This window comes from Mustela erminea, chromosome 6 (assembly GCF_009829155.1).
Source record: "Mustela erminea isolate mMusErm1 chromosome 6, mMusErm1.Pri, whole genome shotgun sequence".
NCBI lineage: Eukaryota > Metazoa > Chordata > Mammalia > Carnivora > Mustelidae > Mustela > Mustela erminea.
Window position 1 is genome coordinate 51,293,599 of NC_045619.1, and position 17,976 is coordinate 51,311,574.

General features: G+C 34.6%; 1 protein-coding gene and 1 pseudogene across 1 annotated transcript in view; both read right to left on the minus strand.

The window, feature by feature from the left end:
* Positions 1-17,976, minus strand: part of LEMD3 (LEM domain containing 3) — a 61,639-nt gene that overhangs the window by 17,719 nt on the left and 25,944 nt on the right. The window contains exons 2-4 of the mRNA XM_032347144.1: positions 15,483-15,520; positions 11,891-11,957; positions 9,411-9,478 (exon numbers count right to left, since the gene is read on the minus strand). Coding sequence (XP_032203035.1) covers positions 9,411-9,478; positions 11,891-11,957; positions 15,483-15,520 — 173 coding nt within the window. The remainder of the gene's footprint in view (positions 1-9,410; positions 9,479-11,890; positions 11,958-15,482; positions 15,521-17,976) is intronic.
* Positions 7,429-7,560, minus strand: LOC116594529 (annotated as a pseudogene).

The following is a 17,976-nucleotide window of genomic DNA, read 5'->3' on the forward strand; positions in this document are numbered from 1 at the left end:
CAAGTCGATTACAATTATTACTACTTACTTATGTTACTACTTACAATATGTTGACTGGCAATAGCCCAGTCAACATATTGCTGACTGCTTCATTTAAATCTTTCTAAATTCAAAGCATATTTCCCCAAATCTTTCACAAATCTATTTTAACATACTATGCATGAACACACACACACACACACACACACACACACACACTGAAGATTCCCAGTTCCAAATTTACCTTATTTGTAAAATAATTGGCAAAACATTTATTTTTATTAAAACTCACATGAGGTACTTTGAACTTAAGATTACAGTTTCACAGCATAAAAACAATAACTGTTTCATGTAAAAGAGTCAGCTCATTAAATAACGCTACAAACCCTTAGTAAAAAGGGAAAGAAATGCTGATACAGGGAGAAGTCAAGTAAGAATTAAAAACCTATTGGACAGCTAGCTCACAGAATGGGTAATATACATGGTAATAATAACTCTGTGGCTTTCCAGTACGGGAATATTCTGTTTAACTGTGACATGACATATGCTATACATGTTACCTTTGAAATTAATTAAAATAAGATACATGAAAATCAATACAATAATAAATATGATTTAATTCTTGATGATTCAGTGATAACATGCTCCTTAAATAAGCAGGCCTGGGATCAGATCATGACTGCACTACTGCCTAGCTATTATGTATAACCTCAAGTGGAGCGAAAAAGTATGTCATCTATACAGATATTATCTACTTTGATCACTTCTTCAGATCTTAACCTTTATTCAGGGTCAGTCTCTTGCTCACTCAAAAGACAGAGCTGGTGGTTATGAACCCAGTCCTTCCATTTAAGAGGCAGAACAGTATAGTGAGAAGAAAAAGCACTTTAATTCTATTCCCGGCCTCACCACTTTCTAGCTGGATAATGTGATCATTAAATCCCTCTGAGCTTAAGTTTCTTTTTAACTTGAGTTTGATACCACCTACCTTCCTGGGTCATTGTGACATCAGAGACACTAAGAAAATCCTAAGATAAATTATACTTGATAAATTATTATTATTTTCTTAAAGATTTAATTTATTTGAGAAAGAGAGAGTGGAGGGAGAGGAGCAGAGGTGGAGGGAGAGGACAAGCTGACTCTGCACTGAGCACAGAGCTGTACTCCAAGCTTGATCTCACAATCCTGCCATCAAGACCTGAGTTGAAACCAAGAATCGGCTATTCAACAGACTAAGCTACCCAGGGACCCCAATAAATAATAATTATTAATAAACTTATCCATCATTCCATTTCTCAGAACATTTATTTTCCCACAAAGACACAATTTTATTAACAGTGATTAGCATGCCAACTTGGGCCATAAAAGTCTATCCAGCCCCCATAATTTGGCACATTTGCAGCTATCTTCTTTCCTACTGTTTTCTTCACAAATCGTAAACGTACTCATTGTGTTGAAGTTTAAAAAGGTTTGAAAATGAACCATGATTCATTACATCATTTAGTTGGAAAGTTACCATACAAAGCTTCCACTGTTTTAACTTAAAAACAAGTCTATGTCTTTTCATGAAAATTTAATGCTATGTATTTCTTAAATATTCCACCAGAGGGACCTCTTAACTTTTCACAAATCAAAACAAGCTTTCATTCTCAAAAATTCTGAGTGAAAAAAATGAAAAAAGTTCAAGAAAAACACTGGGAGTTCAGAAAAAGAGTGTTTAAATTATTTAAATTAATTGTTATGTTTATTTAAATTTCCTTTGAAAGAGAAAGTAGGAGAAATAAAATAAGAATGGAATGTAAAGTATCAAATTCAAGAAAATAAAGAAAAATTTTATTGAGGTTTACTTATTCATTCATTTTACTCCACCAAACATTTACTCATATTGTGCTTAAAATGCACTTGAAGTTGGGGAACAATTAGCTTACACTCCTATGAGTTCTGTGCTCCCTTTGGCCGATTTACTCCTGAATCCAAGAACTTAATAGTGCTGCTGGAGAAACCACAATACAAATATATGAAATGTGTGACAGATCTCTCTCCAGAAGTGGAGAGCATACAATATATGTATTATGACCATAGTTTTTGACATCAGCTTTGCAGTGAGGTCCTTCCATATTTATGCTAGAACTCGGATAAAATAAAATAAAAACACCAATTTTGTCTAGACTGTGCTAACATGGTCATTCCAAATCAGAAAGTAGGTCGGCAACACATATCCAAAGAATTTACAAAAGCTCATGCTCCTTAACAAGTAGTTTTCTTTCTAGAACTACTTTCCTAAGTAAACAATCAGAAAATCAGAAATACAGGGGTGCCTGAGTGGCTCAGTGGGTTAAAGCCTCTGCTTTTGGCTCAACACGGAGCCTGCTTCCCTTCCTCTCTCTCTCTCTCTCTGCCTGCCTCTCTGCCTACTTGTGATCTCTGTCAAATAAATAAATAAAATCTTTAAAAAAAAAAGAAAAAATCAGATACAATATGCAAAGATTAGAGTGCTTTCATAATACTGACAAACCACAAACCAATATAATGCAATACAATCATGTAAAGAAATATTACCCAATGATAAAAAGAAGTTCAAAAACCTGAACAATGACATTACAAAATGCTTGTGATAATTTTAAGGAAATAATATATAACGTTTGTAGTAAGAAATATTTAGAATTAATAGTGATACTAATTGCAGGGATGAAAACATAAGAAAAGACTAGAGAAAAATTAACCAAAAATGAGTGGTTAACTTCAGGTGGTGAATTTGAAATGCTTTTCTCCTTTTTTTCCCATTAGTTAAATCATGAGCATGAGTTAATGTTACATTGAGAAAAATAAACACTATTAAAAATAGTATTTAAAAGTTTTATCTAGACCTTAAAATTTTATTTATGGGGTAAAATTGCTGTTTAATGCTCTTTTTTTGAAGTGGCAGCCCAAAATACATCATTGGTTGTAACAAGCCATACCAGGTTTCACAGCATTTGAAAATACAAAGTAAATTCACTTACCTAATTAAGACTGAAACTAATCCAAAATCCTTTGTAAAAACTTACATTAGAAATTCTATTGAATTTAAGAAAAAAAAAAAAGTAAAACCCCATCTAAAACATAAAATAATTCCAAGGAAAAAATATGAAAACCTTTTAAGACTAGAGTTCATTAATCTCAATTTTTTTAACTCAATACAGTTTCGTACTCATCTCATGCATGGCTACGTCCAGTAACTCCTCTGCTGGCAATTTTCAGCAGGAATAAAATCTCTCATACCCTTCTGCTGCCTGACACAGATTCTGACTCATCCCAACCCTGCCTCTGTGTCCCTTCTTTTTACCTTATCTTATTGCTGACCCACAGCTTCAACCAAATGGGGGAGGGGGTGGTGGTGCTTAATCATCCTTCCACGGGAAACCTTGCCTCTTCCTCAGCTCTAGCCCAGCTACGAATCAATCCCTATCCCACTCTAAGCTCTATCCCTTGCCTTTAGTGCTTTAAATAAAGTATTCAGCAGCTCTTAAGAGTCTCAGGTTCTTCCGAAATGTAAATTAATACTGTTCCAGGAACTTATGACCAACCGTTAACACATATCTGTGCAATTACCTCTCTAAGATATTTAACTGATTAAAAAAAGAAAGAGAAGAGAAAGCAAGAAGGAAGTACTGCTTAGGATCGGTTTTTCCTACTGCTAGAAGTACAAACACTTTTAACTACTGGTAAGGACTACTTACTTGCTTTGGATTCCCACATGTTACGTCCTCCTTATGGAATATTTTATTCTACGTCCTCTATATACTACTTAATCCAATCCATTCTTTGCTCCCACCCCCACAATCCACTTGGCAATTCTTCCATCCCTAAAACAAAGCCCCATAATCAGAACTCTCTCTACCTAATTTAAGATCTTTTTGGATTCTGATTCTTTAGCTATCTAATCTATCAGCTATTACACTCTGCACAAATTTGTCTGTTATCAGTGTTCTCATCTAGGTCAAAACTGAAAATGAAGAAGAGAACAAGATAGGTTGAGAAGACAAATCCTGTAGCATGTTATTAGAAACCTCTTTCCAGAATGACCCAGATTTAATTAATTAAGGAGCACAGAAAAAGAACCAAAATTTATGGGGAACTTACTATAACAATCAGACACTGAGCAGTTCAGTTTCCCGACCACTCCAACAAGAATTAATAACAGTCCCACTTTCATGCTAAGAAACAGGTACGGAAAGTGAAAGAACTTTACCAAGACACAAAGCTTTTAAGCATCAGTGCCAGAATGTGAATCCACATCTAATCTCAGTTATACTGTTTTAACTTAGTCTTTTGGATATCTACATTAAGTAGATTAAGCTAATCTGAATTAAGTTAAAAACAGTCCACATTTCTCTTTTTTAACAAGCACTTCATGGGAAACTCATCACAACTTTGCTGAAAGCCTTAGAACTATACCAGATTCTAGATTTTTAAAAAAAGAAAGAAAGAGGGAGGCAGTGAAATCAGCAAGACAGAACAGATAGCCCCAGACCATCCTTTCCCCATGGAGACAAAAACTCAGCAACACACAGACCAATTTGCTTTGTAAGAAATCCAGAAACCAGTTAAAAGGCTCCTGCAACCCAAGCAAGTGTGAAAATAGCAGCATGGAAGCCAGAAGGAAAATTGGTAGCCTTCGTTCACCGGAGCCCCATCCAGAGGCACAATGTGGTGCGCCGGAAGAAAATTCCCAACTCCTAGCTTATCCTTGAAGAGGGGAAGAAAAGACTGAAACAGAAGTCTAATGTTCAGATTTTCTGAGGGGCTACCAGAAGGACTGGTTTCTGTCTTGCCTGAATCTAAGAACTGACAGGTAAGTGAACCAGCCTGGGGGTAGAGAACAAAGGCAGTGGTTTGAACTAGTACCCACTCATTCACCATTGCCCTTCTCCACAGCTCTATGAAGAATGAGTACAAGAAAACCCCAAACTCTGGCTTCTCCCTGAGGAAAGATAGTGTTGAAGTATGTGTCCAATGTCCCAAGTTCTCAGGGAGCCACCAAAGGGACTGGTTTCTGTATCACCTGTTTCAGAGCACTGAGAAGACCTGACACAGTCTAAAGGCCTGGGGTTTGCTGAGAATAGAAAAGAGCAGAACAGCTTGCTGCTGCTCCAGAGGACCCACAGTACAATAGACAGACACCAGAGGGAGCAAGAGATTACAAGCTCCTGAAAAAAGAAACCTGCAAAACTTTTTTAGTTGGGAATTTGCACCCACGAAACTAGAGAAGATGGATGCATGCAGAGAAAAGGTTTGAGAGGACCTCAGAATCTCTATCTGAACTCATCGGTGAAGGTCTTCCCCTGCACAAAGGCAGTCTCTAAAGGCTGGAGATATGGCTGTGTCTTCCAATGCGCAGGTCCTGACAAAGTAATAAGGCACATGAATGAAACAATACCACTGGGCCCAACTAAAGGAACAAAATAAATCTCCAAAAACTGACCCTAAAGGTACTAAGATATATGAACTACCTGACAAAAATTTCAAAAATGTCATAAAGATGTTCAATAAGCCCAGGAAAACAACACATGAATGAAATAAGAATATCAAAAAAGAGAGAAAAACTAAAAACAACTAAACAAATTCTAGAGCTGAAGAATAACTGAACTGAAAAATTCACTAGGTGGGTTCATGGCAGACTTAATCAAGCAGTAGAAAGAATCAAGGTACTCAAAGAGAAGTCATTTGAAACTATCCAGTCAGAGGAACAAAAAGAAAAAACAATGAAGAAGAGTATAGGAAGCTTAAGGGTCTTATGGGACATCACCACTCAGACCAATCTATGCATTATGAAAGTCCCAAAAGGAAGAGAGAGAGAGAGGAGCAGAAAAAGGCAGAAAACTTTCCAAATCTGGGGAAAGAAATGGACATTCAGATTAAAGAAGCCCAAGACTTTTTTTTTTTTTTTTTTTAAGATTTATTTAACACAGAGAGAGAGATCACAAGTAGGCAGAGAGGCAGGGAGAGAGAGAGGGGGAAGCAGGCTCCCCGCTGAACAGAGAGCCAGATGCAAGGCTCGATCCCAGGACCCTGGGATCGTGACCTGAGACAAAAGCAGAGGCTTAACCCACTGAGTCACCCAAGTGCCCCAAAAAGCCCAAGAATTTTTTTATGGGATATAACAAAAGTAGTATTAAGAGAGAAGTTCACAGTGATAAACAGCTACATTAAGGAAAAAAAAGATCTCAAACAACCTCAAAGAACTAGAAAAAGAATAAACAAAGTCCAAAGTTAACAGAAGGAAATATTAGAGTAAAAATAAATAAAAGAGAGAATAGAAAAAAATAACAGTGGGTTTTTTGAGATCAGCAAAACTGAAAAGCCTGGAAAGAAAAAAAGAAAATTCAAAATCAGAAAGAAAAGAGAAGATATTGAGTCTATGTCACAGAAATACAAAGGATCATAAGAGACTACTACGAACAACCAATTGCCAACAAAATGAATAACCTAGAGAAAAAATTAGATAAATTCCTGGAAACATATAACCTACCAAGACTGAATCACAAAGAAACAAACTCTCAACAGACCTATAACTGGTTAGGAGATTCAATCAGTAATCAAAACCTTTCCAACAAGAACCCAGGACTCAATGGCTTCACTGAAGAATTCTACCAAACATCACTAATCCTTCTCAACTTCTTCCAAAAAATTAAGAGAAGGGAACATTTTCACACTCACTTTATGAGGTCAATATTATTCTGATGCCAAAGCCAAACAAAAACACTGTAAGAAATGAAATCCAAATCAATGTCCTTAATGAATCAGGTGCTAAAAATCCTCAACAAAATGCTAGCAAACTGAATTCAAAAGCACATTAAGAGGATCATATACCATGACTAAGTGGGATTTACTCCTGGAATTCAAGGATGGTCCAACATACAAAAAACCAGTAGAAGACCACGCATTAACTGAATGAGGATAAAAATCACATGCTCATCTCAAAAGATGCAGAAAAAGCATCTGACAAAATCAATACCTCTTCATGATTAAAAACACTAAACAAAGTAGGAATAGAAGCAAATTACCTCAATATAATAAAGACCAGATATGAAAAGCTCACAGCTAATATCATTTCAACAGTGAAAAACTGGAAGTTTTTCCTTGAAGAATAGGAACAAGGCCAGGATAAGGAAATCCACTGTTGTCATTTCTATTTAATACATAATACTGGAAATCCCAGCTAGAGCAATTAGGTAAGGTAAGGAAATAAAAGGTAACCAAATTGGAAAGAAAACAGAAAAATTATCTGTTTAGAGATTACATCTTATATACTACAGATTACACATACACACAGAGACACATACTCTTGCTCACTCTCTCTCTCTCACACACACAAAACTGTTAGAATAAGCAAACTGAGCAAAGTTTCCTGGATAAATAAATAAGCATACAAAAAGAGTTGCGCATTTATACACTAAAAATGAACAATCAGGAACAGAAATTAAGAAAATCCCATTTATAACAGCATCAAAAGAATATTTATTGGGAAAAGTTTTCAATTAGCAATAATCGCGCCTCGGATAAACCTCATTGGCTACGATACTGCCACTGCGCAAAGCTATCAAAAGAATATTTATAAATGAATTTACTAAGGAGGTAAAGACTTGTACACAGAAAACCACAACACACTGCTAAAAGAAATTCAAGACACAAATAAATGGAAAGACCTCCCATGCTTATGGATTTAAAGACTTAATATTGTTAAAAAGTCCATGCTACCCAAAGTGCTCTACAGATTCAATGCAATCCTCATCAAAATTCCAACTGCATTTTCTCAGAAATAGAAAAATCAATCCTAAAATTTATATAGAGTCACACAGGATTAGCCAAATAGCCAAAACAATTTCGGGCAAAAACAAAGATGGAGGCCTCACATTTCCTGACTTCAAAGCATATTACAAAGCTACGGTAATCAGAACAGTATGGTACTGCCATTGACAGACATACAGACCAATGATAGAAAATAAAGAAATTAACTCACACATAGTGTAGTTGATTGATCTTCAGCAAGGGTGCTAAGAACACAAATGGGAAAAGGACTATCTCTTTGAAAAATGGTGCTGAGACAACTGGATTTCCTAATGCAAATGAATGAAACGGGACCCTTATCTTACACTACAAAAATCAACTCCACAAATTAAAGACTTAAACTGAAGACATTAAAAGATAAAACTCCTAGAAGAAAAGCTTTATAACATTGGTCTTGGCAATGATTTTTGGGTTACAACACAAAGCATAGGCAACACCACCAACAACAGACAAGAAAAATGACATCAAACTAAACAGCTTCTACAAACAAAGAATCAACAGAGTGAAACGGCAACCTAGGGAATGAAAGAAAATATTTGCAAGCCACATCCAAAATAAAGAAGGGACTTCTACAACTCAATAACAAAATCAAATAACCTGATTAAAAAATAGGTAAAGTATCTGAATAAACATTTCCCCAAAGACAAACAAATGTCTGATAGGCATTAGAAAAAATGCTCAACATCACTAATCACCAGGGAAGTGCAAACGAAACTGCAGTGACATATTCCTTATACTGGTGAGGATGGCCATCATTAAAAAACAAAACAAAAAAACAGGTGTTTTTGAGGACGTGGAGAAAAAGGGACCTTTGGAAACTGTCAGTGGGAATGTAAAACAGTATAACCACTACGAAAACCAGCATGGAAGTTCCTCAAAAAATTAAAATGAAACTATCATGTGCAATTCCACTTCTAGGTATTTACCCAAAAGAACTGAAAACATGATCTAAGGGACACCTGCACTCCATGTTCACTGCAGCATTATTCATGATCATCAAGAAGTGGAAACAACAAAAACCTCTTTCTATAGATCAATGGGTAAAGAAAATGTGGGGGTGTGGGGAGGGGTGTATGTGCACGCGCACGCTCACGCGCGTGTAATATTACTCAGCCATAAAAAAAAATTCCTGCGCATCTTAACACTTAACACTCGTCCACCTTAAAACTATGTACCCTTCCTTTTATATAGTAATTCCTAAAAGATTACATACAGTAGTTTAGAAAATTCATCTGCAAATTCTCTTAGTACCCTGAGATGACATTAATCTGGAGCAGAAGATTTAAAATAAATGACAATGGTTAGATGCTTACTTTCTTTCTTACATGCTACTTACCAATCTCAATTTCAAACAAACAGCTGTTTGTATGTACCTGTTTGTACCATTTCCAAATTAATTTTATGAGAGAATGTTCTAAAACAAACTAAAACAAAACACGTTCAGTAATTCTGCTTTCTCTTTCTGTTCACATTACACCAAACAACACGCCCAAGTTTGTAACAGTACAATTAAAGAAATCAAATGGTACTTTTGTACAAGTTGTAATAATTTATATAAACTTAAAGAATATAGCTATTAAAATTCCAATTGTACTGCTTACTTTTAAATATGCAGCTGCCTCTTGGACAGAAAGTGTTCTCTGACTAGAACTGCCACATTCATGATCTCCTGGAAAGATTAGCATATTATTAATTTTGAATCAGTACCATGTGAAAGAGAAAAAAACAAACATGATTAATCAAAATATTTTCAAATTACAAAATTAAAGGTCATATTTTATCATCAATAAAGAAAGAAGATAAATACTATTTAATTTCCTATAAAAAAATCCAGTAGGTAATACAAACAAACAATTATCTTTACATAAACCACAATCTTTAAATGCACTTCTAACCAGTCCAGGTAGGAACACGTCTTCTTCTATTTTCAACTAAATCATTGGCCAGAATAGGAATCATGTCACACTGATGCCTTTCCACAGATCTTGGCACACAGAAGGTTCCCCAGAGATTTACTGTTTTTCAAGAGAGGAAATTCATCTTGGTAACTTATACATCTATTACGAAAGCTAATAGTTCAAGGATTCAAATACGTTTGAATTAAAATGTACATTCTGTGTATAAAGATAGCACTATGCCTATCTTTAGCAAGGTATGTGCATGCCTTAAAAATTATTATAACACAGATCAACAGGGAAATAAGATAGAAACTTCTTCCAATGATCTGGTTTCTACAAAGAAATGCAGTACATACAAAACCACATTTTCCCCTTCTCACAACTATTTATAAAAGACTCCAAAGCCTTTTCTTTCAGGTTGATCTGTGGTTATTAGAAATCAATTTCCTTATACCGAACTTCAATTATAAGTTCCTTCTGCCCTGTTTCTCTTCAAATGGTTTTTTTTTTTTAATTTTTTTAACATGAAAGTATGATAGTTCAAGTAAAGTCCTTGATAAATTTTCCTACTATAAAAGTAGCCATATTCCTATTATCAGCCTTGTGCAAACAGACAGATTTTAATGGTCATAGTCATAAAAAAGGAAGAAATACCTATTAAATAAACAAGTAAAAGTCTTCAAACTTTACGATGCATCCTCCAAGATTCAGTTTCCACAGATCTACCACAGGGGTTGGCAAACCACGGCCTATAGCCAAATCTGCCCTACCGCTGTTTTTTTTTATAAATGGGGTTTTATTGGAACACAGCCATACTCATTCATTTACCTATTATCTATGGCTGCTTTCATGCTATCATGGCAGAATTCAGTAACTCTTACAGAAACAACTCTGAACAGAAAGCCCAAAAAACTTAATATCTGGCCCCTTCACAGAAAAAAGTTTGCTGACCCCTCCCCTAGAGGAAGAAATGTGTACCTTTAAAAGTACCCCAGAGTATGCCAATCGAGTACACTACATAAAACAATGCCATAGAGGCGCCTGGGTGGCTCAGTGGGTTAAGGCTCTGCCTTTGGCTCAGGTCATGATCCCAGGGTCCTGGGAGCCTGCTTCCTCCTCTCTCTCTCTCTGCCTGCCTCTCTGCCTACTTCTGGTCTCTGTCAAATAAATAAATAAAATCTTAAAAAACAAACAAACAAACAAAACGCCATAGAGACAGCTGTGATAGCCAACATCTGGTATTCCCAGCCAGAGCATATACTTAACCTATTTCTGCATACCACAGCACAACAAATAAATGTCATGAGCTTGCAGTAAATGAATACGATAATAAGTCAGTTAATGTAAAGAAGGCTTTTAGTGATATACAAAGAATTATGAGCATAAAAAAACTGACCAGAGTTAAGGATCCATGCCCGCCTCAAAAAAAAAAAAAAAACAACAACACAAAGGCTGATATGAGGATGGGGAACTAAAAGGATCTCAAATGCCTCCATTCGACTAAAAAACTTCCAAATCTATCTTCTACCAGTGATCTTATTTCTACAAAAGGATCTGCTACATACGGAAGTTTAGAAAACCATACTTTTTTTTCTGTAGCTTCTTTAACAAAAAGATAATACAAATATCTTCTTTTAGATTATATGTGAAATAAGAATAACTAAAAAAAGCTAAGGTAATAAGCAGGTAAGCTGCTACTACAGCTTATAGATGTTAAAAGACTTACTAAGAGCAGAATATGAAGAAAATGCAAAGAATCTTTAGAAAAAAATTCTAGAATATATTTATTTTATCCCAGGAAATGATACCTAATCAATCAGCAAAGGAAAATCTGCACTTTTACATTAATCTAGGGTTTCAGTTAATTTACTGCTTATCCAATTTAACTGATATGTAAGCTTTCAAAATTTGTTATTACTATTAATGCAATAAAGAAATTTGATTGACTTTAGAATTATATAATATATATTTCATCTAATACATATGGGCAGGCAGGAAAAAGGCCTTAATTAAATATATCGATAAAATAAAAACTACTCCGTATAAGTAACAAAAACATCTAAAGAGAAAATCCACAAAGATAACACAAGACTTGGGAAAACTATTTCTACTGATATAGCATGCTATATATATAAATTAATTTTCAAAATACTTTTAGACATTATAAATGTTAAAACAATTACCTGCAAGCTGTGCCAATCGATCATGAAGCTTGTATAAAGTGTTCATCAGAAGATTTTTCTTACTTTCCTAAAAGTAAAAGGAATTATAAAATACATAATTCAAAAACATGTACCAAATTATTTTATTTTAAAAAAACAGTAAATAATTTATAATCATAGAAGCTACATAATCCAAAGACAAATTCACATTTAAAGAATGGCTGCCATATTTAAAAAAAAAAAACAAAAAACAGGGCGCCTGGGTGGCTCAGTGGGTTAAAGCCTCTGCTTTTGGCTCAGGGCATGATCCCAGGGTCCTGGGATCAAGCCCCTCATTGGCTTTCTGCTCAGCAGGGAACCTGTTTCCTCCTCTCTCTCTGCCTGCCTCTCTGCCTACTTGTGATCTCTGTCTGTCAAATAAATAAATAAAATCTTAAAAAAAAAAAAGGGTATTAAAAAAATAAAAAACATTGGAATCTAAATCATCACTCTAAACATTTTATTTTCTTGAGGACCATCAGAGAAATTGGCATAAGGTTAGTGCTAAAAAAGGTCTTATGTACAACAAACTCCCCCAAACACCAAAGCAAAGCTCCCAATCCTCCTTTACATGATACAAACTTATATATATTGTTCTTATGAGATTTCAAGGCTGCCCTTCATGTTTTGTCTTAATCTGATTCAGCCACACAGTAAGGGAATCCATATTGACACTTTGATCATCAACCTCTCCTAGCTCCCCAAAAGTGGTCCTGTATAAATTTACGAACCACTAAAGCAAAGTAAACATTTAATGAGTATCTAGTAATAGGAGTTAAGAACTCTTCTCAGCAAAGCAAGAGGCCCAGTAAAAAGATGGTTCCTGCTCTCAAGGGCAAAAAACATACTTAAGTGCTAAAGCTGCAAACAAAGCATAATATAAATACAGAAGAGAGAGGGAAGGAAAGATCCATTTATGGAAGAGAGAATATTTGAGTTGGGCTTCACAGAGAGAACAGAACTGACTAGCATTCTAGGCAGAAGAAACAGTATGATGAGCAAAGGCATAAAGGGACTGGTTATGTTTCTTACATAACCAGCCGCCTATTTTGATTCAGCATGCTACTGGAAAATAGTTTGGGATCAACTGCTACAAACAAGACAAAGAGTTTGACTTCATTCTAAAAACTCTGGAGGAGGAAAATAAAACAAACTTGTGCATCAGGAATAGTACTCTGAACATATGAAAGAAAACCAGAGAGGAGACCATTGCAATGTCTAAGCGCCCGCCAAGTAGCAGAAGGCAATGAGACGCTCAGCGTTTTTTCTCCCTCAACTCTTTCAAGCAGATTCTGAATTAAGCCAAACCTTATCTTCTTCTAAGTTTAAAAATCCCAACTGTTAAGCATCAGACATCAAAAAGTAACTGCTTGGGCTGAAAGTCAGGATTCTGAAAGCTATGCATTTGTGATATATGAAACCACAAATCATTTTTAATAAAGATGTTCAATATAATATGATGAGAAAGAGTTCTAATGATAGTACAGCTTGTGGACTCGATATATAAAACCAAGATAAATCTGATTAAGCTTTGGAATTAAAGTAGCCAAGAGTTTTGAAGTTTATTTCCTCCCTTATCTGGAAAAGGGGCCAATTTCCTTTTCTTTCATATGTCCTGATCACACACATTCTCACTCCTCCCCTTTCAAAAACAAAACTAAATCCAAAAATTTTGACACCTGTGCTCTGTAATTACATCTCTAATGAACACCAGAGGCCTGGAAATAAACTTCATCTTTTGATTCACAGATATTAACACTGGACTAGATAAGTAGAAAAAAATAACAAAATCTAATCAAATGTAATTGAATCCCATAAGACAATAAACATATTGTTAAATTCTCACATAGAGAATTTAAGCACCCAAAAAGCTAAACTATAATTTTTCAAAAATTATTTTTCCAACGGCAAGTGATTCAAAATGACCATCTTTATATTACAAGGGTCCCAAGTGCATGATCAACTAAATTATGATCTAAATAGTTTTTATGTAGTATGTTATTAATGTGATCAATTTTGAGGAAGAAAAAGAAAAGCTTTGGTTCAGTTACCTTTAGCACCAATATGTTAAACTAGAAATAAATCTGAAAAACATGTAAGTTAAATTTAAAAGTTACATCCTTATAGAAAACTTATACTGGCTTATAGTTTCATTACAGTCATTTTCTATTCTGACTGCTTTTCCAATTGTGTCCTAAAATTCCCCTTAAAAGGTATCTCATGCTGGCCTTCATAATCACCCTGAAAACCAGTTTAAAGATCTACAAATAAATCCATACTTAAAGTAAGCTTTCAAGTAACGCTTTATTAAACAAAAATGATTTTATACTGTAATTTGAAATAGCTACCTTTCAACTATCTATTTTGGTAAGGTCCAGATCTTCTTTTTAATAAGCCATACCATTCTCTGAAGCAAAGTTCTCATTCTTGGGTGGATAAAAATCAAACTATAGGGCAATTTTCCCAAATTCTCTCATATGTTGTCACCTTTAAATAGTTCCTCCTATTCTCAGCCAATTTTCTCAAGGAAATTTTCAACTGTTTGTATTAAGTCTCTCATTAAATGATAATAATGGATTTTCAACACTTAGCATGGTGCCTGGCACAGAACAAGCACTTAATATAAGTGAAGCATCGTTATCTACATTACAATTATTAGTATTATTTAGAGGTTCAGACCTTCAGTTTCTCCCATGGGAAAAATTATATAAAAGAAAATAAGGTCTTGTATTTCCAATATACAATGAGTATAATGTATGAATTTAAATGATGATGCCAACTATAACTTTATATTTAATATCGAACTGATAAAATCAACCTTTTTTAAAACAGGTATCGTCACAATAGAGTATTACTAAACATAAACATAGTCAATACAAAATTCCACTCTAACAATCTAAAGTAATATTCTATGGATTTGATTACACATTATTACATATCCTTTAAGCACAACAAATAATGTTTTATATACAGGTCTATACTACTGTCAATTCCTACAGTAAATTAATAACTAATTGTGCACTATATATAAGCTCAAATACCCTAACCTTTGAAGTGCCTTTAATGATGGTAAGTGAAAAATATTTTCAGGTGAGTAAAACTTAGGTTAAAATTAGTATTACAGATCCTTTAAATTAAAAGAAAAGGAATCATAAAGAGGTAGCCTAAGAATCATGTTTCTTTCTAAATCCTCTGCCTTCCTGATGGTTGAATAGGCATGCCTATGAACAAAAGATCCAGAGAGACAAGGTGGGGCAAAGAGAACAAAAATTGTCAAGAATATCCAGCAACTTAAACAGGCATACCTCTAAAGGTTAAGAACTGATCCCCAGATAACATACCAATACCATTTCACTTGGCAGTTGACTTTTACCTTAAGGTGATAAATAATTCAGCTCTTAGGAGAAAATCTATTTCAGATTTAATTATATTATCATTGAAGAATACTCAAAATAAGAAAATTGTTTGAGTTTAAGAGAACTCTTAAATTAGCATTTTTTAGTTGACAGTCATCCTAATACTTTTATCATATAAAACATGAGATAAAATATCAGTATTATGATCTTCTACTTACTTGTATTTTTCCAAATGTTCCATCAAATGGGTTTTTTACTATCAAGGAAAGAAAAAAGAGAACTATTAGCATCATTTGAGAAAGAGAATGAGAATCCCCCTAAACAAGCCCTCTGAAATGCCAGCACGTACTCTGCTAAAACTGAATTTAACACACAAACAAAATGTAAACAAACTGATGATAATAAAAGTCAGGGAAGTAATTTTTGAGACTTACTGTATTCACCCATTCTTACTTTGAACATGTGATTTTCTCTATAATAACTGAGAGCAGTGCTCTGGTGTGTATGAATATCTGGGTTCAAGTCCCAGGTCCATCACTCACTAGTAAGCAACATGACCATGAACTTAACATCTACTACTAAGCTACCCTAAGTTGTAGTTCCTTCTCCTATAAAGAAAGGACGTAACAATGATACCTACCTCATAGAGCTGTTGTAACGATTAAATGAGATAAACCATATAAAATACTTGCCTTAGTGTCAAGCACTTAATACATGTTACCTATTACCGTTACTGACCACACTGCTTCTACCAAACTCGTTTTCTCAAAATACAGACTGAAAGCAGTTACTACTTAAGGAAATCTACAAGATGCTTCCTAAAACTAAATTCTTTCAAAATACTTCTAATGATTTAAAAAAAACTTCCTACTCACTGCTAACATCTGGAAAATTGGCAAGAAATAAGAAATAAATATAGATCAAAGTAGCTAAGAACTGTCTCGGGATTAAATAATTTTGTATTGCCACTATATATTATAAAAAGGATTTAACACGTTCCATCTAACTCCCCTGTACCCAACTCCTCTAAAAAAGATACAAACAAGGGACGCCTGGGGGGCTGAGGTTAAAGTCTCTGCCTTCTGCTCAGGTCATGATCCCAGGGTCCTGGGATCAAGCCCCACATCGGGCTCTCTGCTCTACCGAGAGCCTGCTTCCTTCTCTCTCTCTGCCTGCCTCCCTGCCTAGTTGTGATCTCTCTCTCTGTCAAATAAATAAATATTAAAAAAAAAAAAAGATACAAACAAGTTTACAGCTAAACGTGTAGTATCTCTCATGGTTATTATTTAGAATCTCCTCCTTATCAGCTATTTGAAAATTAATGCAAAAATATTCAGACCTTTCAGATACCTGGATATCTACAATCCAGGTCACAACTAAGACTAACTGAGCCTACAAAGTAGTTCACGTTGACCAGGTTTCTTTTCTGAGGTTCTTTTCTATTTTTATTGAGAAAACAGGAAGTCCCATAGGAACCAGGAACTGCCTGATTCTAAGAAAGTTTCATTTGAGAAACCAGTTTAACAAGGTACAAAAAAGAGCAAGGAAAAATGTATCCTGAGATCATCTAAAGGGATTTTGCTAATGGATTTTTAGGCATTTTTCTAGAGTAACAGGGTTTTAATGCTGGAAAAGAAAAATTTTTGAATGATAGAAGATCAAAAGTACTCAGTAGGGGACTAGGAAGAAGAAAAAATATAGCTTAAAGATTAAATAAAATGTTATGAATCATAATAGGCTTATACTAAAAAGATACTTTTTAATAACATTAATTTTTATTAATGTAAAATTGAACAATTTAAAATAAAGCTATATTAAGTACAATATATTACAGAAAATGGCTTGATAATCTATTTAAAATAAACTGGTCATACAATACCAGAACAACAAGGATTTTATTTGCCTTTTATAAGAGTAACTCCAAAAAATATTAAAACATGCAATTCTAAAAAACAGGTTTTAATGTTTATGAAGAAAGGCCACAATAGCCTTGTTTTTTTGACCGTATACAAAATCATTTTTTGTCAAGAATATTAAATGGAAAACTAACTCTTCAAGTATCTCTATGAAAGTATTACCATCGATTGTGGATGTTCTCCCACTAGAATGTCCCACTGTGAATTTCTCACTACAGGGACCACGTGTCATGCATATTTGTGTGCTGGAAGCCAAGCACAGCACTATACATACAATTAGTGCTCAAAAAGTTCTTCTGGCTGTGCTATCTAGGTTAAATCCCACTGCTTTATTCTACCTTGCGTATTAATACTGCAGAAGGCTGCGAAAGGTAAGCTCCAAGCAACTTGCGGTGGGGGGGTGAAGGGGACAGGATAACAAAGAAAGCTATAGAGAAGAACAAATATTCTGCTAAAAGAATTGCTCTGCCCTTTATATCCTGCTAGATGTCTGCCTCTTGTCTAACGGGATGAGATACCTGATAGTGTATCTTAAAAACCAGTACACACCTTATGTCAAAAAAATTTTTCCCCAATTTCCTATGACAACCACCAGTATTTCATAGCATAACCAGCTATAAAAATCACAAAAAATAAAAGGGCACTCATTAAAAAGGACATAATGAAACATGTATGATGAATAGCAAAATTAAAAGGACTTTATCACGAATTACAAAATATTTGAATACATCAAAATGCACAGTGTAGATTCATGGCAATACTGGGAAAATAACTAATTTCATTGTGGGGAATGTAC